The 26,977-nt window shown below is 47.6% G+C and overlaps 1 protein-coding gene across 40 annotated transcripts in view; it reads right to left on the bottom strand.

Moving 5' to 3' along the window:
• The window catches only part of LRRFIP1 (LRR binding FLII interacting protein 1), a 142,514-nt gene that overhangs the window by 20,084 nt on the left and 95,453 nt on the right, over positions 1–26,977 (bottom strand). For 11 of the 40 annotated variants that reach the window (XM_067740114.1, XM_067740085.1, XM_067740080.1 and 8 more), the window contains 9 exons: positions 25,653–25,715; positions 23,441–23,518; positions 22,050–22,094; positions 20,825–20,890; positions 15,940–16,029; positions 6,699–6,734; positions 6,128–6,253; positions 4,490–4,561; positions 2,571–2,741 (listed from right to left, as the gene is read on the bottom strand). In XM_067740114.1, coding sequence (XP_067596215.1) covers positions 2,571–2,741; positions 4,490–4,561; positions 6,128–6,253; positions 6,699–6,734; positions 15,940–16,029; positions 20,825–20,890; positions 22,050–22,094; positions 23,441–23,518; positions 25,653–25,715 — 747 coding nt within the window. The remainder of the gene's footprint in view (positions 1–2,570; positions 2,742–4,489; positions 4,562–6,127; positions 6,254–6,698; positions 6,735–15,939; positions 16,030–20,824; positions 20,891–22,049; positions 22,095–23,440; positions 23,519–25,652; positions 25,716–26,977) is intronic. The other 29 variants (XM_067740095.1, XM_067740093.1, XM_067740102.1 and 26 more) reach the window with 9 other exon arrangements.

The following is a 26,977-nucleotide window of genomic DNA, read 5'->3' on the forward strand; positions in this document are numbered from 1 at the left end:
GGGCTTTCTCTAGTTGTGGCGAGCAGGGGCTACTCTTCGTTGCGGTGCGCCGGTTTCTCATCGTGGTGGCTTCTCTTGTTGCAGAGCACGGGCTCTAGGTGCGCAGGCTTAGTAGTTGTGGCTCGCGGGCTGTAGAGCGCAGGCTCAGTAGTTGTGGCGCACGGGCTTAGTTGCTCTGCTACATGTGGGATCTTCCCGGCCCAGGGCTCAAACCTGTGTCCCCTGCATTGGCAGGCAGATTCTTAACCACTGTGCCACCAGGGAAGCCCTCAAGGCCTTTTTAACAACATGAACCAGTTTCTCTGGATTTTCTAGAAGACAACCCTACGATCTACTGTAAAATTAACCTGAGGACAAACATATGGACACCAAGGGGGGAAAGGGGTGGGGGTGTGTGTGGTGTGGGATGAACTGGGAGATTGGGATTGACATGTATACACTAATATGTATAAAATGGATGACTAATAAGAAACTGCTGTATAAAAAAATAAATAAAATAAAATTCAAAAATTCAAAAAAAAATTAACCTGAGGAGTTGGCACAGCCGACAGTATGACCCGATTTCTTTACAGGTAAGCCGTGCCCTGGGAAGGCCCCCAAGCTGTCTGCTGAAGGCCTGGAGGAGGCAGCTTTGCAAAAGAGTGGTAATAAAATCATCCCTGAGTCTGAAATATGCCGATGAATACTCTTTGGGGCAAAAAGGGATGGTCTACCTTGGCAAGTTTATCTCACTAACAGTGGGCGGCCAGCTCTGTACCTCAGAGACAAAACAGAAACAGGTGGGGGAAGCAAAGCCCTTGTCAGCACAAAGCCGCTCCCCCAGTCCAACCCTTCCCTGCATGAGACTCATCCCTGCAACCGGGCAACACGCTCCTCTCGTCTCCCACTCAGCACAGCACAGCAGCGCAGTCCCTGACGATGGTGTGGTACCCACCTAGCTGCCAGCAGTTTAGGGAACAGCAGGGAACACCTTCCCTCAATTCGTTACCAGTTATTTTGGAAGGAATTTGACCTTAGCTCATCCTGGCATCATGTGCTCACCCACTTTCTGAAGTCTGGGGGTGACTGGATCCTCCTAGCTGTGACAAAGACATGTCTGTCGGGCTTTGCTTCGCCCATGGTCTCTACCTTGGGTCAACATTCCAGGATCACCCCATTTCTCTGGAATTAGATTTGGGGCTTCTTGGTCTACTTCCTGATGCCTAAATGAGGGCATTCTAGGAGTAATTTAGAAGGCATTACAGTACTGTTCCACCCAAGTGGGTTCAGAATATGCTCTCTGCTCCTAAATTATGAATTAGTTTCAAAGAAAGCTTTCATGACATCAGGTCTCATGAAAAGTTTCTCCTTTGTTTCAGAGTTCAGTTACCAGGAACTTCATGGACAAAATTCTTCTTTAGCTTCTAACTCAACTACAGTAGTGAAAGAAGGAGGCCCCTGAGTTGTCATGGTATTTGGCTTCAACCCTTGGGATTTAGAGGATATAGCTAGTTAGGAAAAAAAAAGATAATGACACTCACAAATTAAATTTTCTATTTATCTCAGCAACTCTGAAAAACTGGATAATATTCTAGGATTTGAAAAACCAGCTAATTCCTTAAAGTATGAAAAACAAGTATGTCTTGCTGTCTCACAAAGAACAGCGAAGCCCAGCCTTCACCAAATCAGCCTACTGTCATTAATTTCAACATATGCTCACGCTTTTTGTTGATAACATAAGTTAACATATTAATTCCAGTGGTTCTTCATGAAAGCCCAAATAAGATTCTACCCTTTTCTGAGGTTAATGAAGGTTTTTAATTCTCAAGTGGAGGAACCATGTCTTTTCCCAATCAGCAGAAAACAAATGAATATAATTTTCTTAAAATCCTTGATACTTGCAACTATTTCTCTCTAGTGTTGAGATAACAAAGTAAGAATGAAGAAATGTATATTAACAGGAAAATCTTGAAGGCTCTAATTGTGCTTTGTCCAAGCATGCTGGGTCTTTCATAGGCAGGTTTTTTCATGGTTATGATTTCACCTTATATGCAAAACACACAAATGTCCTCCTAGTAAAATTGTCTCTAGTTTACATATTGAAATTGTGCATACCAATACTGCAAGTCCCTCAGCAAAGAGCATGGTATTCTTATATGTTTGGGCTTCCAGGGCAAGTGGAGAACTATTGTTTTTAAAAAAAACACACACACGCAAATATATACATACACACGTATAATGTGTAGATACCATATACCAAATATATATATACATACACACACACACGTATTCTACCATTCTTACCTATACCGTAGGTATATCCTCCCATCCTTATACATACCATTTATATATATAGTCTACAATAATTACATATACCATTTATATACATATGCCTGTGTATATATATATTCTCCCATTCTTATACATACCATTTACTTGTATATTCTCCCATTCTTACATATATCATTTATATATATATTCTACCATCCTTACATACACCATTTATATATCTATATATTCTCCCGTCCGTAATTACATATAGCGTTTACATATATATACACTCCACCCTCCTTTCTCGCACTAGCACATACTTTGGTTTTCTCCTCGTACTGCCGCCTGGACTCAGCCAGCTGCTCTTCAAGCTCCAGCATCATGTCCTTTAGCGTATCGACCTGGTACATAAAGTTTGTCTTCTCATTGTCTAGCTGAGCGTTGGAAACCATGGCCTTCTTATATTTTTCTTCAACTTCTGCTAGTGAGTCCTGCAGAAAATAGGTCATGTTTTCGAAATTGTAGTAAGGAAACAGAAACACAGATTAGTTCAGTATTTTTAACAAAACCTCCAAAAACGCAGCCCTAAATTTAGACTTTATTTCTGGGAGCAAATGAATCAGAAGAAGAAACACATGGCAATTTGAAATGCCCCCAAAGTCTCCCTTTTCAATTTGTTCCGATTCTCATGACTCAGGAAATTAGTTATTAACTGTGTGTAGGGGTGAAGATAACTTACAGTCATCAGGACAAGGGGGACGCTGGGTGGAAGGGGCTCCGGTCACAGAGGCAGCAGAGCCCTGGCTGTGGGAATCTGATTCTGTAGCCCGCTGTACAGGTGTCTGAAGTAACCACTCAAGACACGTGACCAGAACCTGGGACAGAGCCAGTGCTGGGGAGGGGGAGTAGAACACCTGCCGCCAGCGGCCCACTGTCCCCACTGGGGCTTATGAACCAGGAAAGGCTTAAGTGGAAGTTCACATGTTCAACCCATAGGAAAACTCAACAAGGTACACAGGCCTCACTGGGTAGGTCCCGGAGAGACAAAGCTCATTCCTTTGAAAAGACAACCAGGGAAAGAGGCCTGCAAAGTGAACATGCCCCCCTCAACCCCGGGGCTCCCACACCGGCAGGGCAGGCCCCAGGGGACAGCAGCGTGTGGACCCCGAAGCACAGACCAGCGGGAGACGACTCTGGGAGAACACAGAGCAGCATCCCAGGTGCAAAGGACCCTGAGCTACAGAAAGGCGGGCACTGGCGGGTCGGGCGTGTGCCAGCTGCTACCAGGAGGCTCTGCGGAGACCAGCGCTGCTCTCGCCTGCACTTGCAAACCAGGGCAAGGATTTCAGGTGGGACCAGTGATTCCTGCGCTGCTTCCATGGCTCTCTTTCCAACTCCGGTAGGAGTTGAAAGCCAGAATCTTAATTTTCCCCCCTTTTTAAAGAGCGGTGACAAATAGGAAACTGATTAATTAGTCATGTGATTTGGCGCCCCTGGGATACCGAACTCAGACTGGTTTGGGGGTACTTTCTCAGGAGCTGAAAAGGAAGGAACAGAGTTACCATCTCTTGCTAGACTCCTGAGCTGCCCGAGCTGCCCAGTGAAGCCAGAGAATAAAGTCCCTGATGCCCCACCTCACTTCACGGAGCCTGGCAACTCAACTTCCTGGTCGGCACAATGCAGTAATGCCACTTGCTACGAGTACCGTGTCATTTACTCAAATAAATCCGAGAAGACACACATTCAGACACTGCTTCCATTAGCAAAATGGCGCAGTATGCAAATAATTTGTGTGTTTCAAAAGCACAGCAACAGAACTTCCTTATCGGGAGACATCAGGTGTTTTGAGAAGCAAATTAAGTTGAAGCCCTCCTCGTATGTAAGGACTGCGGAAAGTGAAGAAAACCAAAAACCCTTCTTCAAGTGTAGGGTCTGCTTCTGTGGGAAATGAGAAACTGGTTTTAAGCCAGGTGTGGTGGGGAGCTGAGTCCAAGACATGCACCAGGAAACATGTTAGTAACATTTGCTAATGAGGAGTTACAATTTTCGAGTCTTGGTTTCAAAGCTGCCTTTGGGAAAACCCTGAGCACGCGCACCCGTGCTACTAGCATTCCTGCCACTTTGAGGTCTACGGTCTGCGGCCTCTTCAGAGCGAGCATGCAGTCTGAATGTCTTCTGTAGGATTTCTTAAAGTTAAGCTGGGTTAATATCGTGAGTCCACACTTCCGTAAGCCGGTACCTTCATCTCCTTCAATCCCTGCATGTATTTGCCTTCTACATCCTGAATCTGGTCCTTTAACTCATTGAGCTCCTGGGGGAAATGGCAAAAAAGGCAAATGATGTTAAAGGGAAAAATGGACAGAGACCACAAGGAAGGAGAGGCGATTCTCTGATTCTTTTCTACTTCTGGGCGGTTTCCTTATTTGAGTAGTTGGAGCAGCGATCTTCGTTTAACTTTTTTAAGTGTTAAAAGGAAAATAAGATGAATTTCAACACTACAAAGATGAAAATGTAGGTGTATCTCATATGATATTTTCACACAATTTTATCAAAGGTATGTGGCTTCAAATATTTTTACGCAGTTTTATAAAATGAGCTTCTGAAAATGGAACAGGTTAACTTACTCATTCTTAACAGTTCATTCAAGCTCTTTTGAGTTCTGCTCTGTGCTACACACAGTAAGATACGGAAGACAGAAATCAGCAAAGCCTTGTCCCTGCCCTTACAGAGCCCATGGACTCTACTTTCCCGTCTCGTTCACCGCCACATTCCCAGGGGCTGGTGTCTGGCGTGAGCTGGAGTTGCAATAAATCCTTACTGAACGACTGAGTCATGCTCACAACCCCAAGACCAGATGCAGATTATGACTGCAGCCAACTCCACTTCAAGGCGGGAAAGGATGACCAAAGGGCTGCAGGAGGCCGAGGGACCACACAGGGAGGGACATTTCAGGAAAAGAAGTCAAAACATTGTTCTTATAAAGCACAGGAGTTGGAAGGCGTCTGCAGGGGGACCTAGTCCCACCAGCCCTGATGCTTAAGCTCTTCTCTGGCCTCCCTGGCGACTGCCATCCATCTGTTCAGGTAGCACCAATGGAAGTTGGTTCCCTTTCACCAGTTTTCATCACTAGAAAGCTCGTCCCTAAATGAAGCCAAACCTGACCCGGAAGAGCCTCCCTGCCCTTGGTGCCCCGGAAGAGCCTCCCTGTCCTTGGCGCTCTCTCCAGAGGACACGAGGTCTGGTGACTCGGCCTCCCCTCTGCACAGTCTCCTTTTCAGATGCAACGTCCCTAGTGACTTTAACAAGCAGAGGCCCATTTGTCTGTCACACACTCAGTGTTGAGGATGTAACAGAGAACAGTGTCCACAGACTAGTGGGAGAAGGAAAGATCACTAAAATACCATGATGGGGTCTACTGAAGGCATATTACGCATATGACAGAGGGGAAGGAAGGGCACGCTGCAGGCAGAGGGCGGGGATGCGCGAAGGGCAGGGTGGTACTGTCGGGGGCAGCGAGTGATCCGTGTCCAGCACCTTCCAGTGCTGTGGGCGGAATGTCCACTTCTGCTCTGTGTACAGAGGTGGCTGAGCGCCTCAGGGCAGCGTGGTGAGGGCTCTCGCCCAGGTGTGCCCGGGGAGCTGAGGGATCCCAGCGCAGGTGTGCTGGCCCTACCGGGGCGGGGAAGTCAGGGGCGGCTCCTTGCAGAACAAGAACCGGGCCGGGCCCTACTGTTACTAGAACACCAAGCTTAATGGGAGGGAGGGGAGACCAGACGGAGAAGAAAGAGCTGGAACTTCACAAATTAAATCCTACTTTACTTGAAGACTGATTTTCACAGAAGGTTTCTCTAGGTCACGCGTAAGTAGAGGGTCTTACCTTGATTTCCCTAATGGAGGCCTCAGTGTCAATGGAGATGGAGGTGTCCCCGCTGCCCCTTCGAGAGGAAGTCCCACCCAGGGAGGCCAGTGTGGCTGCAGACAGGCCAGGCAGCCCACGAGACCCCTGCAAAGTGGCAAGAGCAAATGGGATTTCAGCCCAAACCAGGATTATTTCTCAGTCTACGAGGATGGTACCTTTACTTGAACTCAGGTTCCAAACTGCAATATCTTCGGTGGGTTTGTGGTGAGCAAGAAAAAGAGGTTCATCTCGAGGGGCCTCATGGACGCTCAGGGTTTGTCTGGAGTAACCGTAAGCTCCATGGCTGGGCCCGTCGTGAATTCCTTCACCGTTCTGCAGGTTTAGCATGCACACTGGAAGTGACCCCCGCCCCCGGGGACCCCAAAGGTTGTGTGTTGCCTGGTGAGCCACCCACTAGTCCTGTTCACTCCGTGGTGAAATTCTTTATTAAAGATCAAGCAATATATTTTCTTGTTAGTTTCATCCATAAATTTCGGGACCCTCGTGGTTTATAGATGACACAACATAAAGCTCTACAGAAATTCCTTACCTTCTCCGTGAAGTCTTTTTCTGGTCTCTCTTCAACCTGGAGAGGAAAATGGATAAATATTAAATACTTAAAAGCATTAAACGGAGAATCTGGATTTAGGGGGTAAGATAATAATAAAATAAAGCATCAGCTTCCTTTGTGATTTTATTTTTTTATTTTTGCATCATGTGGGCCTCTCACTGTTGTGGCCTCTCCCGTTGCGGAGCACAGGCTCCGGACGCGCAGGCTCAGTGGCCACGGCTCACGGGCTCAGCCCCTCCGCGGCATGTGGGATCTTCCCCTGCTTTGTGATTTTAAACACTCCTTTGCCATGAGACTCTCGGATACGCTGGTGTCACAGCGGTGGCCCACGGGCAGCTCAGTGAGCCTGGTTGAATTTCACCGTGTGGTTTTTCAACTTTCACAACTTCCACAGGAAGATGATTTGTGAATGAACTGAACAGGATGACTTGACCAGTTTCTACATGTGTGCAGGACACAGTGTGGGACAGGACAGGCACCAGCCTCGTTCACCCACCACAATTACTATGATCGGAACGTGAGAATATGACCAGCATTCTGGGGGCTGGAAGATGCAACCACACAGTTTTAATTTTGACTCTCACTACACTTGGTCTCCAAAGCAAGAGAAAGCAGTGGAGCCACAACTGCAGCTTTTCCACTGCTTCTGAGTAACTGAGTCAACGTGAAAATTCTAGTGTAAACATTTTGAGACAGACACCCAGATGTGGGGAGCTGGCTGGGGGTGGGTGACGGTACAGGAGAATTTGCTGGGTGAAAAAGGGGACCCCAAGAATTTGGCTTTTCAAAATCTTTCCTGTTTGGACTGTCTCTGAATCCTCTCTTTTCCCTCCTGCAAGCAGGGGTCTCTGCGGGAACCCCAGCAGCCTGTGGAGCCCCAAGACAGCACATCTGCTTCAACCGTACGGGAGACCCCTGCCCTGTGAGGGTCTGTTGGGGTCAACAGTCTGAGGCTGCACTGGTGCTATTTCTTTCTTTGCTTAGCATCCAACGAAAGGCCAACTTTCTCTTTTTTTTTTCTTCTTCTTTTTTTTTTTTGGCACATTGAGGGCTCCTTTCCGAAAGTCCATGGGAAAGGTCCCAGAGGGCGAGAGAACCCTGCACCAAGTTGTCTCCAGACTCTCTGGATTTTCCCATCATGCCTCCAATCCCACCTCCTGTAGCTCAGAGGTTCTTAAATTTGATGGCCAGGGAGTCAACTGAAGATGCCCGTGACGGGTGGGATCACACCTTTGATCCAGGAGACCTCGTGAGTGAGCTGGGACCCTGCAGTCACCCTTGACTGTTTACGCCACAGACCACCCAGACTGCAGGTGGACAAATCCTAACGGGTCTGGGTCCGAGGCCACCGCAGAGCGGCTCGTGAACAGGTCAACTGCCCACATCGCCGTCATGCACGGGGCATGTGGGTGCAGGCGCTAAGCACAGGTCAGGATGCCGTAATGGCGGTGATTTCCTGTAAAGACGCGCACTTCCTGTCCTCTGCCCACCCTGGGCCCGTGCTGGGCTGGATGCCCACATCCTCACCATCCTGTCCCCCACCAAGAAGGCTCACTGACTGCCACCTTCTCTCCTTCACGCTCCTCAAACCTGCTTTCCAAGGGCAGGATGCCTGAAGTAACCGCTAGAATAACACAGCAAAGCGTGAGAGCTAATCAGCCGACCAAGGGGATCAGAAGGAATCGTACAAAATACTTGATTAATTCAAAAGAAGGCAACTTCTGAAACCAGCTCTGAGCTCAGGAGAGTCGAGCTCAAGGCTCTTCTGCTTGACAGATCCAATTCTGCCCCCGGATCTGCCTCCCAAATCCACTGCATCTGTTCTCACGCACCCAGCTCACATCTGGGGCTTCAGCAAGAACTTTCTACTCTCAGCTAACCAGTCTCCTTCTTGTCCTGAGAGGGCGTGAAGGAGCTGCAGCCCCCAGGCCAGCGGGATGAGCCGCGCTGGCCTCACTCCCAGCTTTTGCTAAATAAGCCCCTGGGTGGGTGGGGCTTTGGATTCTGGCGTTGCCTCCGCCCAGAGGACTCTCCTCTCCACTGGGCCACAGCCGGCTGGCCTCCAAGGACAGGAGATTTCCAGACACTCTTGGCCACGTGCATCCTTTTTCACACTCGATGTGGCAGTCATAGCCTGTTAGATAAAGACAGCTCACTCACTACCATGTCGCACACCGCCTGCCATTTGTTGGCACGTGCGTTTAGCGTGTGTAAACTTATATATTTATATTTTTCCAGATGTGCATGTCACACCAGCCTGACTAGATATTCTGGAACATCTGTAGATGGCCCACAATTAAGATGGTTCTATCTCATCCTCCCTGGCAGAGCCCCAGGGAGCCCCCGACCGATGTTCTGAGTCATGAGGAAGATTTTAGCATTTCAAGTGTGGGTCTCCTCTCCACTTGGGAATACAAATATTCCTGAAAATTTCCAACAACGAAGGAAAAGTTACTGTCCAGCACTTGCTCTGCTGCAGAATCCATTCATTAGATCTCCTGGACACAAGGCCTTTATTCCCTAGAATAAGTTAGTTTGCAGAACAAATATGAATGAGATGAAAATAAAGAGGGTATTTTAACTGTTGGTGGAAAGAGAAGATTCAGTTGAACAGAACATCAAGCTACCGTGAGAAGCCTGTTGCTGTTTTGCTCTGCAGTTTAAATAGTGTCTTTCCTGACTGTTCCTCAGCAATAGATAAATATTGCCCAGAGAAATGAAGCTCCAGAAATCCTATGTTCACCTACAAAGATATCCGTGCCCATAAAATGAGGACCCCACTTTCTTTTTTGTAGTATTTCTTGTGAGAAAGATGAGAACTATACACCAGACCCCAAAGCACTGGTTTCCTGGGGGCCTTTAGCATAGCTTTGTTCTGCATTGTTTCACCATAAACACACACGCTGCTTTTGTAATTTGCAAAACACCAAATAAGGGAGAAAAAACCCTAAAACCATAGCTTTCTCTTTAGTTTAAAAGTAGTTTGAAAAAAGCCTTTGTTCTGAAATAGATAACGAACTCAGAATGTGAAAATTCAGGACGTGTTTTTAAGTAGAGACCACGGAGGGAAAAATTAAGCTCTCAATGACAGTTATAGCCAATCTATGCTTGACTATTGTTTCCAATCTGTATTTTACGTATCAGGGTGACTGACGTTTGTCTGTTTTCTGAATGACAAGGGACACGTGTATCTGCCAGCCTTCCTGCAACCTAAGAAGTACGCGGAGCCCCATGGAAAGTGGTGCAGTTTTGGTTGGGGGAGGGACGGATTGGGAGTTTGGGATTAGCAGATGCAAACTATTATATATCGAATGGATAAACAACAAGGTCCTACTGTATAGCGCAGGGAACTGAACTATATTTAATATCTTGTGATAAACCATAATGGAAAAGAATATGAAAAAGAATATATATATGTATAACAATCACTTTTCTGTACAGCAGAAATTAACACAACATTGTAAATCAACTGTATTTCAATAAAACAGAAGGAAGGAAGGAAAGGAAAGAAGGAAGGCAAGGCAAGAGGAAGGGAGGGATGGAGGGAGAAAAGCCGCGCAGCAGCATGGAGCCATTGCAGCCCCACCGGATGCCACTAGATGGCAGCCTGCGTCGAACGGAGTGGGACCGGCCCAGGGAGCCTTGGTCAGGCCGGGCACCCCTCACTGCCCCTAACAAAGGAACAGATAAGTAACCCTGACGGTGAGTTTAATTTGACATAAAGCATAGTACTTTATCTCTGAAAATAATATACAAAGAAACAGAATAGATGGAAGGGTTTTAAACACTGTCGTTTCTGCTGCATGATGTGACCCAGGGCATGCCGTGGACCACACGTGTCCCCACACGCTGCAGCCCACGGCAGCACGGGACCCGGGACGAGCCACAGGACCTCGTGGACATTGCCTTCTTATCCGAGGAAGGGCGGCAGCACCACAGACCTTGCAGCCTGTTAGCCTTCTTACTCTCATTTACCAGCAATACTAAACGTTTTAGGTCAGTGTGAAAACTTTATAGTAACAGCCTTATGAAACATGCAAACCAGTATTTTATAATGATAATGGAGTGTATAAAAAGGTATCTTTTAAAATCTACGGGAGGTAGTCACTTCCAAACAAATTCTGTGAGCTTTTAAATTATGGCAACTCTTCCTTTCAGAAACCAACGCTTAACGTAGCACGTTAAATATTCTGTTAATTCCAACCTTCTAAAATCGTGTCTAGATGAGCACACTATTTAGGCTCACTTAAATATAATGTCTGGTGAGGTTTCAAATTCCAAGTTTTCCGTATCACCACCTGGCTTGCCCACCTTCCTCGAGACAGAGTACAGTAGGTGGGCGTGGGAAGACCCTCGCAAGGGGGCCAGGGACAAAGGGACTTTTCCTCATGGTGCCCCAAGCCCCAGATGGGAAATGGGCTCATGGAAGCAGTGTCCCAGTGTCACGGGGTCCCTCTCGAGAAACCAACTGACAGTACTGAACGCTGCTCAGAAAACACCCATTTTAAGGGTAATTTTCCTTCAGATATAAACAGCAGTGGAGGCTACCATTAGAATGGAAATTTCTGGTTTAAATCCCATAATATTGACCTCATCCTGAATGACTGGTCCTTGAACTCTTGTATTTGTAATTCAAGACCTGTTTTTCCACCTGGTTCCTGCTTCCACCTCTTCACACGACACAAAACATGAGTCATTACAGTCTTTTGTTTTTCCAACTCAGATGGGGCTGAGATTCCTGTTCACCACCAATGCTTCTCTGAAAACACACTGGCGCGTGAACCTGGGCGCCACGCAGGACACCCCTGACCGGTGCTTCCGTGACCCAGCAGGTTCGCTGGGTTCTCAGGCCTGGGTGACACAGCTGCGTCGGGCCCTCCAGGCGAGGCCCTCTGCCGGGCTGTTCTCCTGGCCTGGATTACCCAGACTCCCGAGTCCAGCTCCCTGGAAGCATCCTGCCTCTTTGCTTCGAGCTCGTGCTCTGAGTTCTATACTGTATTGCGCCCATTTGCTGAGGTCTGTGAGGGGAGCAGGTGTGTTCCTTCACCACTGCAGCCCTGTGTCTAGAACATTCGATAAACACTGGCTGAATGAACGGACCCCAACTTCCGCAACAGGAAGGTTCTGGAGGAGAAAATAGGGCTCAGCTACAGAACGTGAAAAATGAGATGAGGTCCCATAGTGTATGCCCTTCTGAGATGGGGCGGGCACCCTCTCTGCTCCCCACGAGGCTGGAGGACCCAGGGGGTGGGGCACACTTCGCACCTTTGGATGCTGAGGTACCTTTATTTTCTCAAAGTGGGGCAAGCTGTCGTTTTCCCTCATTCTGGTTACTTTTGTTCTTGGGCAATGCTCCACTTGCCCGTCCCCTGGGGCACCAGCCTACATCCCACACCCAGAGCCTCCCAGGGCTGCCCCTGCCCCGGCTCCTACTTCCTCCCGGAGAGGCCCCTGCCCCCTGCCCTCACCCGTACCACCCCCTGGAACCATATTCCTGATGGATCACCAGGCGGGATCATTCTCCCCGAGCCATAGTGGACAACACTCACAGCCCTGGAAAACTCGCCCAGGAGAAGCAGGTTATCAACCCAAATCTTTTCTTGTTTTTGGTTTTCAAGCATATCATTACTCATCTTTCCAGGTGGAGTTCAGGAAGTCTACGTGCCTGGCCAGGTGTCCCCAGCCAGGAATGAGAGCTGTGACATCTTAACCTGGGTCTTGGAACTCTCCCTTCCTGCTCTGCGTCCTTCTGAGAAGCCAGGCGGGGAGGATCACTCACCCCACGGGCCTCTCCCTGGGCACCGCCTGTCCCTGCAGGCCTCCCTCCCAGGCAGGAGGACCAGGGGAGTCTGAGCACAAGTTTCCTGGCCTCTTTCCAATCAACAAGGCCAAATGCATCCACTTACACTGTTCGTCTCGCAAGCCCAAAATGCAAACTCCCAGCCCTTTCCAGTGGTGTGACTGTGCAGGCTCAGAAAAGAGAAATGGGGCAGATTCCGTGGAAGAGGACTGCGGTTTGGAAGCACCAAGCAGAGGGCTCACTCAGCTCTGTCCTCCAGACCCTCTGCAGAGGCCAGGAATGCTGCCTGTGCTCTATCCTTCAGATGACCAGGAGCCACTATAACTGCGTGGAAGTGCCCTGCGCGGCACACAGGTGCCTCTGCCTCCTGAGGGCCACACCCAGAGGCGTCCTCAGCTCTGACGCCCCACACCCACGTGAGGTGCCCGGATGCTGACCTCTGCTCACTAACTGTGCCAGCCTGAGTCAGCCGACCTTTGTCAATGAGCAGCTGGGTCAGGGGAGAAAGGAGACGGAACTGATGACGTGTGTGTAATGAACTGAAAAATCAGCCCAGTCAAGCCCCTGGGAGTCTTGCAAACCCAGGGCTCTCCAGGGACCAAGGGACGGTGGCGGAGGTCTTGCCAGGCTCCCCAGTTACCAAGAGACCCCCGCCTCTCGTCCTCAGGCCCCAGGGACACGGGCACGATGAACGCTCACCTCTCTTGTGTCCACTAAACCCATTTTCTGGGAGTAAACTGTTGTCAGATTTAGGAAGCAGATGACAGGGGAATTCATATCTGGTTTCAGTCTCTTCCGTCCGGGGAACTAGACGTGTTGCTAGGCTGAGACTTCATTCTGACGCCCGGATAAACCCAAAGACGTCAGACCATCACGGGTGCACAGTTCCCTGCTTCGCCTGAGCTGCGCCAGGCAGGGAGCCCAGGAGGCGTCAGGCCTCAGCTTCTTCTGACGACCGTGAACTTTCGTGTTCCCCAAAGTGAGCGCCAGAGAGCGAGCATCATGCCTGAGAACGGGCCGCTCTCCGCGTCGGGTCTATCATGGGAAAACACCGATGACTTCCGTCGGAAACACGCAAGCAAGGGCTTGAAGGCGGAGGCAGGCAGGCAGGCCCGCGCAGACGGGCGCTGCTCACCTCGGCGCAGGGATCCCTCAGCTCACAAACGCTGCGCTTCAGTCCCGTCTGCCACGTGCAGAAGAAGTGAGGCACCAGGTTTTGAACACTGAACGTACGTGATACGGAACAGCTGGATACCTTACCGTCCCTGCTTGACCAGTCCTGGCTGGAGCAGTAAGCAGCGGACTTTGTGGGGTGTCCGCCATCCCACGTTTCCTGCCCCACCCCAGTGCGGTCAGGAAGCGGCTTCTCCTATTACCCTCATTGCTGGGGGGCAAGGGGGGCAGCTTTCAATTCCACAGGGAAACAGGCTCTCCTGCTCTAATACTCGCTTGCCTCATCTATCTTTTGTTTTCTCACCCGCGATGTGTAAACGGCGGAGAGAACATTTCTCTACTAGCAGGAGAGCATCCGGGCAAGCCCAGTGACGAATGGCTCTGGCCTTGGCCTTGGAGTCGGGGAAACCAGGGCAGGCGTGGGGGGACTGAGGCCCCCGACTCAGCAATACGGGCTCAGTCTGCAAAAGGGATCCATTCCTTTGTTTTCGTCGCCAGGAGAAGCAGACGTCTGCATTTGGTGTGAAGCCTCCTGGCTTTAAAAGGCTGCATCTAATTTTAAAAGCAAATCAGCAGCACCCCATGGGTGCACGTGTGCAAGTGGGCGACTCAGCCCACGGCCTCTTCTCTGATGACCAGGAACACTTCCTGAATTTTAGACATCGATGCGTCTAACTGTGGTGTTGTGTAAGTGAGTTACAAACCACAGTCAAGTTCCAAGTTCAACCTCGCCCATCTTTGCCTTCTTCTGCCCAGGGTCTATGAGGAGGGGTCCTGGCCCTCGGTGTGGCGGCCCCCGTGGTGCAGGGCTGGCATGCACACCGCTCGGCACACGGCCCAGCCCCTGTCCACTGGACGTCCTTCCCTGGTCATTGTGTCAGCCCCCCATCCCAAATGTCCCCCAGGCAGATGTGCCCTGCCAATCCCTTATGGTCAAGAGAACAATACAGTTGCCTCATACAAAGCATCAGATGCGGTGAAACTGTCTAAAATTCCAAGGACCACGGGAAAAACACACAAAAATGAGACTTAAATGATGGAGACTAGGTAGCAGGACCCCTTGCTTTCTGAAGCAGAACTTGGGTCATCTCAGGCCGGGTGACAAACAGGAGAGCAGCTCTGTCGTTTGTTTCACAGGCACTGAACAGAGGACCAACGGGACAGTGGGGGATGGAACAGAGCTAGGGATGCCGTGGCACTCGCAGGCCGATACTTTACCCTAAAAAACTGTTGGGCTCCAATAACAGATAATGTTCCAAACAAAATGTTTAAAAGTGAACCCTTCAGGGGCTTCCCTGGTGGCGCAGTGGCTGAGAGTCCGCCTGCCGATGCAGGGGACACGGGTTCGTGCCCCGGTCCGGGAGGATCCCACATGCCGCGGAGCGGCTGGGCCCGTGAGCCATGGCCGCTGGGCCTGCGCATCCGGAGCCTGTGCTCCGCAACGGGAGAGGCCGCAGCGAGAGGCCCGCGTACCACAAAAAAAAAAAAAAAAAAAAAAAAAAAAAGTGAACCCTTCAATCTAAAAGCATGGTACAAATGAACTTACTTACAAAACAGAAATTGAGTCACAGATGTAGAAAACAAACTTATGGTTACCAGGGTGGAAGTAGGGGGAGGGGTAGGAGGGGTAAATTGGGAGATTGGGACTGACATACACAAACTATTATACATAAAATAGCTAACTAACAAGGACCTACTGTGTAGCACAGGGAACTCTTCTCAATGGCCTATATGGAAAAAGAATCTAAAAAAGAGTGGATACATGTGTATGTATAACTGATTCACTTTGCTGTGCATCTAAAACTAACACAACACTGTAAATCAACTATACCCCAATTAAAAAAAAATAAATTAACTGGGACAAATACAAAAAGAGCCTTCAAATTTTTAAATCATGAAAACAACACATCCAGGCACATGGCTACATTTCTCCCGCACTGCGCAAAGTTCCCGTCTCCCAGTGAGACCCCCATCTCTTCAGCGCTGTCAGCAGCTTCCTAGATGGTCCTTTGCAAACTGAGCAGTGCAATTCTGAGCTCACTGAATAGTCATTTTCTAAATTTGGAAGCATCCTCCCCAATCCTGCTTTTGCTTAGACCTGAAATAAATCATGGAAAGCCTTCCTACTTTCTCCCGGTTCAGGCGTTTGGAGGTGGAGGGATCTTCTTACGGGACAGAGGAGTGAAGGGTCCAAGGCGGGGGGGAAGGGAGGAAGTGGACAGCAGCAAGGGCGAGAGGCCCACTCACCACTGGGCTGGCCCGCGCCGAGCTGCCTCTCGAGGAGCTGCGGGAGCTGGACTTGAAGTGGCCGCTGTGCTCCGAGGGCTGCCCACCCAGCTGGCCGCGGGACACGCAGATGGAAACAAAGGAACAGGTCAGCGAAGATGCAAGGAGGACGGAGGCCACGAGACAAAGGCTCCGGTTAGCTGTGAGGCCAGCCAGGCGCAGCCCAGAAGGGAAGGAGAGGTTAGTGCGGCCGCTGGCCGGCCCTGGGAAAGGAGGTTGTGTCTTCCCAGCATTCGACATGCGGCCACTCAGAACACAAAACTTAATCACACTATCAAAAAACACAGAATTCTTGGTTAGTAGGAAGAAAGTAACACAGAGCATCTGTTCAGCTGGGGTGTGGAGGACACCTAGTTTCTGCGCAGAAAAGCCTCCACGAACGTGAGCTGCCTGCCGGCACAGAAACTGAAGACCGGGACAAGCGGGGCCGGCTTCGGGGCAATGCAAAAGTCTGCCTCTCTACTATCTTTGCAAGTGAATACAAAATAAGATTTAGGGTTAATACAAAATCAGGCAAGGCTTTTTAAAGTGCCGCAGGACCTTCTATCTGGTGGCCTACGTGTACATCTGTCTGTCTACCCATCTACCTAAACTTCCTCTCTTCTAGTAAAGGAAAACACCAGCAACTCGTGTATCTGGAGGCTATGCCCTTAACTTTGATTTGTATTCACATTTGTGATAGGCCTAAATGCATTTTCAGTTTAACAACAATAACAACAACAAAATCTTACCTTCCTATATGTGTACATATACCCCATATCCCCTCCCTCTTGCATCTCCCTCCCACCCCTCCATCCCACCTCTCTAGGTGGTCACAAAGCACCGAGCTGATCTCCCTGTGCTACGCGGCTGCTTCCCACTAGCTATCTATTTTTCGTTTGGTAGTGTCTATATGTCCATGCCACTCTCTCACTTCGTCCCAGCTTCCCCTTAAGCCTGCCCGGTGTCCTCAAGTCCATTCTCTACATCTGCGTCTTTATTCCTGTCCTGCCTCTAGGTTCTTCAGAACCATTTTTTTTACATTACATACATATGCGTTAGCATATGGTATTTGTTTTTCTCTTTCTGACTTACTTCACTCTGTATGATAGTCTCTAAGTCCATCCACCTCACTACAAGTCACTTTGCTATACAGCAGAATCTAACACAACATTGTAAAGCAATTATACTCCAATAAAGATGTTAAGAAAAAAAGTATGTACATATCTGAAAAATATCATAAAAGCGGTTCATGAGACCTGAAAAAGAAAATCTTACCTTCCTCTTGAACGAGGCAGGGTGGGGGGAGGGTGGGAGGGGAGGCGGAACTCGAACACCATTTAGGACCACAGGCACCGGCAGACTGAGAAGCTGGCCTGCGAGGCCTGTGCTGACTGCCCGCTCCCTGCCCCCAGGCCCCCTGGAGGCCCGCAGGCATCATTCCTACTGCAAATTATGGGGCCACAGAACTTCAGGGGCGCTCACGATCCTTATCGTAAGTAAATACCATCGTTTAGTTTGCCTGTTTTTCCACCAGAGAGGAATTCCCCAGGGCAGAGAATTCCCCAGGGCAGAGTCTGTGTCTATTTTGTTCCCTGCTGAATCCCCAGCGACCAGACGAGGCCTGGCACACAGTAGGTACTTGAGAAATACTTGTTGAATGAACCATTTCAAGTTTAGGCTGTTAACAGCCTTGGTCAAGATGAGCAAATTCCCCAGACCCATCTTGCCTGGACTCATTCCTATGTTGGATAAATATTTATTGTGTATTTACACGTAGGTGCAAGATGCTGTTTCTGATGCACAGATAATACAGCTGTACACACACTGTGTGTAAGAATCACTGCCATGTATGGCACGTACAAGAAATCTACCAGCATTGCTAGCCTCACCTTTTAGCTTTATTGTTCAAAATAAAGGAAAACACCTAGCGTCAGCACTTTAAAGCAGAAGTATTTCGACTTTGGGTTTGCTGATACAAGAGAGAGGAAAACTTCCTCCTGTAGACAAATCCTACTGTATCCTGTGTCATTCGAGTCCTGCTTTATGGTGCTGAGATATGACAGATTGTTGTCAATCAGGTTTATCTCTGACCCAGGTTTCCCCAACTCCTGAGTCGCAAATCATCCGATCTGACTTGATCATGCGGAAAAGAATCAGTGTAAAGTCTGTGTCACTGTGGTCCATGTGGCACCTTTGGAGTCGCCCATACTTCAGAGTCAGCGTGGCTAATGTGGGCTGAAGTAAGTTATTCAATAGCAAGATCTGAGTCCAGGGTCCATCTCTTATCGGCCACGAGAGCTTGAGAAAGTTACATATCTTGTCATCTATGTCATGAAGTAGAGACGCTGACCACACAGGTTCTGAGGATTATGCAAGAGAATACAAGCTGGGCTTTTCTCAAGCTGTCACTTTCTGCTAGAAACAACTCTCACGGCTCCTGGACCAGCTGGCATCGGTGGTGATGACCGCTTCCCAGAGGGTCAGAACTAAGAAGGTCACTTCACACACGGCCAAGAGTCCTTCCTACAACATGCACACAGCTTACGAATGGTAAGGAAGGTACAGAATAGAAAGGTTTTGAAGCAAAACCGTTCTACTTTCAAGAACTAGTCATTTAATCATTTAACCGTAATTGTAATTAGTCCTTTAATTGTAAACACACACTGTGTCTGAGGCTGATTTCTTGGGGGAATGGAGACGGGGACAAGCCTTTGAAAGAGGGCTCAGGACTGTCCTGGGCAGGCCTGGGGCCAGCCTGGACCCAGCTCTCAGTACTGCGGGGCAGGACAGGAGGGACTCCCAAGGCGCAGTGTCCTCGCATTTGTGTGTGTGTATCTGTCAGCGGCCACAGCTCCTAGCTGCATAGAGAGCCTGGGGAGATAGCATTCCTGGGCGCGGGGAGCTCCACATCCCCTTGCAGGGCTATCCTGAGGGCTGGGGGTGGGGCAGAGATGGGAAAGGATGAGAGGTCAGTGAACCTTCCCTCCCACCAGGCCTGCTGATCGGTGGCTGGCACACAGCCGATGGCCCAGAGATCTCTTCTGAGGGATTTTATCCCAGGGTTCAATTTGTCCCATTTAATCCAGCAAACGCATGCTGTGCTCCTTCTGCAAGAGAGTGTGGTGTTAGGTGCAGAAAAAAAAAATCTTTTGATTCTCTTTTATTTCTTCAGCCTGGTGTGAGACCGGGGACGTGAGCCCTATTTTAGGCATTCTGCTGTCGGGACAAGAAGACCTTTTACCTCCTAACTCCCTAAAGCCATTCCGCCCAGGCAGTTCCTACAGAAGGGTTTAAAACACCAAATAACTGCTACACAAAAGAGCAATCAGCGATGCCAGTCACAGGGCCCCGAAGGTCAGCAATCGGCTACTTGAAAAAGTCCATCTACAGAGGCAACACTTAAAGAGAATCTAGGAGACGTACATCCCGCCAGACATTAGAAGTTCTGCTTTGGTGCTTGGGAAGATCCATTCTCTTCAAGAGTTAGGCTGCTGCCTCTTACTGATAAAAGAAAATCATTTAGTTGCATTTTATCCGTCCTATGGGCCTGAGCTATTTCATCCATTAGGTATGGTTGATGAGCTTTTTAAGGGCCTACAAAAATATTCAAGAACTTGGAAAAAGACAATATAGCGGGTTCCACTGCATTAAAATTTTATGCAATATAAAATTGTTCAATGCAAGTGTTCAATTAGATGTCGACAGAAACTCATGCTACGTGGGACTGACACATACACACCACTACGTATAAAACAGATAACTAACACGGACCTACTGTAGAGCACAGAGAACTCTGCTCAATACTCTGTAATGGCCTATATGGGAAAAGAACCTAAAAAAGAGTGGATACATGTATATGTATAACTGATTCACTTTGCTGTACACCTAAAACTAACACAACACTGTACATCAACTACACCCCAATAAAAATTTTAAAAAACTCATGTTACATCAATTATTATAATTAATATTTATAAAAACTACATTCTGAAGAAACCTGTAGGCTACCCTGGCTTACTGCCTAAGAATTCCTGAATATTCATGGCCGGAGAAACATAATAAATCATAAAGCCGGATCATTTAACCAATTGATTAAGTAGTCAATGACTTCCGAAAGCAAAATTATAAAAGCACTTTCAAGTATTTCCTCAGCCGTCGTCGTTCATGTGGGGCGTGGATGTATCTTCCTAGGATTTGTGCAGGAGCCTCAGGACGCAGAAGCATCCGCCCCTGGGGAGGGCTGACTGGGTCCAAAGCCCAGTCAGCTGATCCTCAGGACAGGTCAACCAGTTTCCGCACTTCCATGGGCCCAGCCCGTTTTGTTTTCCTTTATCCTTCACTCATTCACTCTTTTTCATTCAACAAGTATTTCTTGTACAACTACTACACCTTTATTGAGAAACCCTATCACTTCAAATCCTTCAAAGAGGTGAAAGGACAACAAAATAGGAAAAGGCAATTCCTTATGTGTAATACTCTAGTCCTTAAATTTGTTCATCTTCCTCGATCATCCAGAGGTGAGAATAATTTGTGGCCTGTTGAATTCCCTTTTGACTCTTTGACTCCTTTTATTATTATAAGATCACTTCATCCCTTGCTGCAGGGAAAGAGCAGATAAAACTCAATTAAGATGAATCTTTCTCCCTTTGACCTCAACATAAACTGACGAGTGAGGACATTAAACTAACACCAAAGGCTGTATGACTTACGTTATCCATGACCCTTATTACCATGGAAAACTGGGATGAGACAGTGTTTCCTTCCTATCACTCTGGTTAGTTATCTCCCAGGGCTGAAGCTGTGCTGAGAGAGTTACCCCAGGGTCATGCAGCAGAAAGCTCGGGAAACGCAGAAAGTGCCTTACAGCGTGGGAACCGCAGGCACTGCTCCGCCGAGCCCCACCGAGACTGCTCTCATCCGACACAGACGCCTGTGACGAAAACAGACTGTCAGGACAGAGCACCTTTCCTCTCTCCATCGGCACCCAGGAAACACTGAAATGTAAGCTAAGGAAGAGTGACACATGCCAGGAACACATCCTGAAAAACACCACGATGGAAGACATGCAGGAAAGGCTCAAAACCACCTCCACAGGCAAAGGCTGTGCAGCAAAAAAACAGGGTCGTGCAAAAGTCCAAGTGAGAGAAGTTTCAGTTGCTATCAACCAACTGGCATGCAGTGGAACCTCCTTTAAATCTATGACTCTGAAAAATATTCCTTGCTAAGTAAAAACTTGTAAATCTAGATTTAAAACGAGCAGAGAGTTCAAATATCCTGGATTTTCTCATGGCATCCTCACAGTTGATGCTTAGAGAGTTACTCCAATATGAAGTGACTTTGTAAGAAAAATAGCATGTTGATTATAGCTCAATTATCTTATAATTCTTTAAGAATTGCTAACTAGAGAACAGAACATTTCATTAACTTGAAAATCCTATGTAATCAATCACTGAGGGTAAATGAGGGTAAATAGGCGCTTACAATACCATGAATGGAGCTTTAATTTCCCCTATTTCTCCTTGAGGACACAGCGGGTTTGCTGGACCAGTTATACATCTAATTCAAAAGTGTGCGATCTGATGGAAGTTCAGAAAGTTATTAACAATCAGAGTGTGGCTACTTTGAATACTTAAGTTTCCTGCAGGGCCTAAGTACCTGGTATTTAAAACTGGAAATTTCCAAGATAATATAACATAATGGATTAATATCTGTTAAGGTTACCAAAGCAGTAAAAACCTATCTTTCTTTTTGCCAATAGATTAAGCAAATGTTGCCAATACTTTATTTCTGCCTAACAATCCTATACAAACACGTGTCTTCCCCAGCTACTGTCAACTGTCGGGAGAAACAAACCCCAGATCTGGCCAAAGGGGGCTGCAAGTGTAAGCTCCACATAAAGGGGTAATTCACCCCCAGAAGGGCTGCAAACAGGTTGAGTCCACCGCACTCAGAGCAGGTGTTCGGTGGGGGAGAGGCGCGCGTGCGTGCTGAGGGGCCGTGGGGGGGGGTGGTTAGGCAGGGCGTGGGGGGGGGGTGGGAATGGGCGGAGTGGGCAGAAGCGGGCAAGGGGTTGTGGGAAGCACACGCACCCGGTAACTCCCAGCCGGCCGGGCAGCGCCGTACATATAGGAGGGCTGGAGGATGAAAGCAAATGGCAGGTTTTTAAACCCTTGAAAAAACAGCAACAAGTAATAGTGACAAGGTAATTATGATGCTTTTGGTGATCATGACAGCCAAGTTATTGTACAACTGTTATAAGGAAAAGAAGTCCACAAAGGCACCATGCCTTCAATAACTCTGATAGATGGAAATCCACATTTACAAGGAAAATAAACATGAGATGATTTCTAACTTTAAAAATAGTGAACTTCCCCAGAACCTCTGAAATATGGCTATTTTCTGGGCCTCTCTTTTCAGGCACTCCTAGAAGAAAGGGTCGGGGAGCGAGACAGAATGGTGACAACGTCAACGACACCAGCAAGAGCCCAAACCCACGACTCAAAATCCCAGGTGAAGAAAGCACTTGGGGGTGTTAATACACAGGAACAGTGCGGCAGGAAGAGCCTGTTTGCTTCTATCAGAGGATCCCAGCGACAGTCTCCAAGATACAAAGGAGCTGTAGAGGGGCTGCAGCTGCCCAGGGCTGGCACGTCTCTGGCACAGGGGAACCCACACCCGAACGGAGGCAGAGCCTGTGCGGGGTGCGCTGGAACACAAGGGCAGCTCGCTCGTGTGACCTGAGCCTCACCTCCAAAGAGCATCATAACCTGTTTACCGGCAGAGGCCACGGAGAGCCCAAGGCAGGGGGCCCACGAGCTGGTCGGGGAACATGCAGGAACAGGGATGAATCACTCAGCAACGCCAAGGAACACGACAATACAGGGAGATGGCAGTTCAACCTCCATAACGTGATGTGTTCTTGGAGCTCGGCCTCTGACCTCCTCCTACGAGAGCAGGACTCCTATACCTGGAGCTAAAAAGGCCAAGCACCTCGGGGACGGCCTTGTATAAACAGGAAACACAGCGGAGAACGCCGTTCTCCCCACTTTCCAAGACGGAGGAGTTAGATTATGCACAAAAGCCTTCCAAATTGCTTCCTGGATACATTTACAGGAGAAAAAATGTGTTTTTAAAAAACAAAGGAAACCCCAAATGGGGAACAATTGCTGGAAAAGGAGGAGAGACCCAAGAGACCAATTTCTTGGACTTGAGCTTTTGAAAGTATACATTTAATAGAGCCTCCTTTTTCCTAAACTCCTTTTTTAAAAAAATTATAAGGTCTTAAATTATTTTTGATTTGCTTTAAAAGGATGAGGAAAGTCTTAGCCAGTTAGTCAAGCCAATTGAAACATCTACTAAGCTTTGCTCTTTGGACTTCACATGGAAGAGGTTGAAGTATCCACGTCCATTTAATCAGCAATTCAAGTGACAACAGAAGGAAAGAAGAGGGAAGAATGATGTGAAAAGGAGGAGGACAGACCCGGTTTCCATTCTGGGCAGACACGGGTCTGGGAGCAAGGCCACGACTGAGAAGCCCGAAGTCGGAGCAGGAAGGTCCCTGTAATCAGAGAAAACGGGCCGGAGGGGAAAAAGGCTCACAGCTTTATTTCATCTCAAAGGCATCATCAATTCACACGAAACTGACTTCTGCAACAAGATGGGTAAAGGACATGCACTTGCAGGGAAGAGAGAATGAGGGGAGGCAATAAGGCAGTCCAGTTAACCGACAGAACTATTACCTGGGACTAAATGAGGACTTGAGAGGCTACACACAGGCAAAAACAAGTTTCACTAATTTGAACTGATAGCAAGGTCAGTGGGATTTTGAAGGTCTCTCTAAAGCAAATTCTAATTTTTACAGTTTGGTGGGAAAAACTCAAAATCAGGAATTTGCAGAGATAGTAACCTCTATTCTACGTAATAAAATATTTCATTGGAGATGATCTTGGGCTTGGTTAGGTATTTACACAATGCGCATGTGTTCAGGATTCACAGAAGACATGATCGATTCAGTGGGGCGCTTCTGAGACCAACCGTCTACACGAGGTTTCCGGGGAATACTACTACATAAATTAGCGGTTTCCCCAAACACAATGTCCTATCCACATTAAAGGACCCTTGAAGAGGCGGCTAGCTGCTTCAGATTTCCATGTCAGCAGTATTCTACTGATTATGCAAACCCAGGGCAGCCCTTGAAGGGGATGAAGTAGTTCTGTTCGGGTAACTTGGTGGCACGCTAAGACATCTCCCCATCCTTTCGAGATCCCGTAACTTGTGCCTATCGTTCCTATGCCTCGGATCAGGTGCACCAGAATGACCTGAGGGGCAGGCAAGTGGAATCCTGGGGTGCGCAGGGAGAAAGTTTCTAATATTTTAACACAAACCCTGAAACTTGTTCCAGTGGTTGGGAGAATGCCCTGGGTAGAAGCCATTTTGTCAATTAATTTTGGTGAATAATTCACATCCAAGTATTAGATAACTAACACCATGTTCTATCTTACAGAAAGTATCTAAGCTTGGAAGTAAAGTTTTCTGAATGACGAAGTGCTCTTTTCAACAGCAGAATCTCCCGCTGAATTAAGAAAATGCACACAATACACAAAAAACTCAAGGTGTCAAAACCCACCAAACCTTTGGTGCTTACAGTTGATTTTATATTGTCAGAGTTCACATACTAGGGGAAGGAAGGGTTGGAGTATTTATTATTATGGGGGGCAGCGGTGGGGGTTTGGGGCGTGGGCAAGCTGATGGAGAGAGGGAGAAGCTGCGGCAGTGTCTGGAACGCCCCCTTCCGCCCTCCCCACGCAGCAGGAGTAGAAAGTTGGGGGCGGGGCTGAGGCACGACAGGGGTGAGGACGACTGAAGGACTAGGGTTAGACTACTGTGGCTCTACCTGGCTAGTTTCTATTTATTTTCTTTTCCCCTACGTATTCTTTAAGATTCAGTTGACATTCTTTGTTATGACACTTCCTGGCAAAATCAGTTTCTGCACTAGTGCGAGGGGCAGGGGGCGGGGGGGGGGGGGTGTCTGTCTTCTGTTTTACAAGTAAATGCTTCCGGAGGACCTAACTCACCTGCTTGTCTCTGTGACTTCCCTACCTAAACTAGTTCCCTTATGTTTGCTGAGTGAATACAAATCTCACCTAGGTAGGATGAACAAGCCTTACCTATTAGGGCTCTTAAATAATTGAGAAATATTCGCCTATCAAGATTGGTGTATGTTCTTAAAGTACGGGAAGGAATGTTATTGTGTGGACGTTTGGATTTGATTTGATTTTCATTCCAAGTCTATTCCGTCCTTGTGAAATTGCCCCAAGTATGCATGTACCCTGCAAAGTAATTCTGCTTTCAAGAATTCTCAAGGGAAGAATTTCAGGGCTTTCTTCTTTCCCTTTTGATTAATTCCAACTACTACACAGCCACATACCTTCTTTCACCGTGCCTAACTCAACCCCACAATCTGCATTCAAACATTTGAATCTGAATTCAAATGCAAGAGAGTGGGCTAAATCCGAATTAAATATATCATGTTAATTACCACCCCAAAATGGACTTTAACAGTTACCCAAAGGAAACTTCATAAAATAGACATTCAAAGAGAAAAGAGAGTGGAATTTACACATATGGGATTGCATGCTACAAAACCTGTAGTTTCTGCAGAGAGGATGTGAAAGATTTAAATGGAAACCAACCAAGGTGTCCTCTCTGGATGACGACAAAGTAGAGAATCTGCTGTCACCGCTGTAGCTGGAATTCTGAGCAGCAAAGAAGACAAGGTAAGTGATGAGCACTTCCCTCCTCTCCCCAAAGCACCACCCGGTCAAAAGGCAAATATGGAATGACACAACCAAACCAGTATTAGTACTCCAGGAACGCAGAGGCAGCTAGAGAACTGATACCCGCTACTACAGCAGAAAATCTTAACCACTAGGGGTTCTAAGCTGTGTTTTACTTTTCAGTGTTTATATCTCAGTGAGGTCGTGTGATTTAACTATTATCATTACTTAACTATTTATATTTAAATTTAGCTATTATTATCTGTAATTCCTTATTAAGTCTCATGATGGACCATCTATAACCTTAGTCTAGACTTTCCATATGACGTCTCTTCTTAGGTAACTAAAATTCCATGTACTGCACGATTTTCACTCTTTCCTCAGCCCAGCACGTCTGAGGGCTGCAGCTCAGCCCCGAGGCTCCAGGGAGGAAACAAACACCATCAGTCTTGGCCATCTCCTTCCTGCCCACAGACTGGTACTTCTGACGTCTATGAAATTTCCCATTTCCCATCCAATTTTTCTCCAAGCCCATCCCTACACTGTTCCTGGAGTTTCCTGCTCCTATATAAGATGCTACATTAGAAGTACGTTACTTGGTCCTTCAATCATTATATGGGGTCACCCAAGAAGTTTGGGTTTTTGTGACCCGAACGAACTTTTTGGCCAACCCAGTATTTCTCGATTATTTATTAAATCAATTTTATATCCAATTTCACTCTGTGGTGAACAGTTTTATAATCAAGTTCTTTTGTATCTGATTTCTAGAGGCATTACTTACTCTAAACTAAATCATAAGGCACACTTCTACCGTTTCAACGTAAAAATCAAAGATTAAACTATATGGAGATATGTACGACGTAAAGCTTGATGCCACCTTGTATGGTCACAAACATGCTGGCAACTACATGTTTGGGATGCTCTAGAGAAGGATGTAATATTGGGTAGAAGTTGGACTAAAGAACTTCTAAAGTAACTTCCAACTCTGAACTATGATTCTTTGTGATCGATATGGTGAAACTATGCATTTAGGGTGAAAAGTTACTAACTAGTCAATTTAAGCCCAACGAGCAGTGGGAAGCCATCAGAGCTCCTGTCCTATAAAGCCAGCACTAAACAGCCCTCAGGGATGCTGAGCACAGGAAGCAAAACTGTCAACATCCTGTAAGAGCTGAATGGATGTCGCTTGCTTCTGTCCCCGGAGTGCTGTATGACCTTAAAGAAAAACGTGACAGAGCTTG

Source organism: Pseudorca crassidens, chromosome 6 (genome assembly GCF_039906515.1).
Source record: "Pseudorca crassidens isolate mPseCra1 chromosome 6, mPseCra1.hap1, whole genome shotgun sequence".
Lineage (NCBI taxonomy): Eukaryota > Metazoa > Chordata > Mammalia > Artiodactyla > Delphinidae > Pseudorca > Pseudorca crassidens.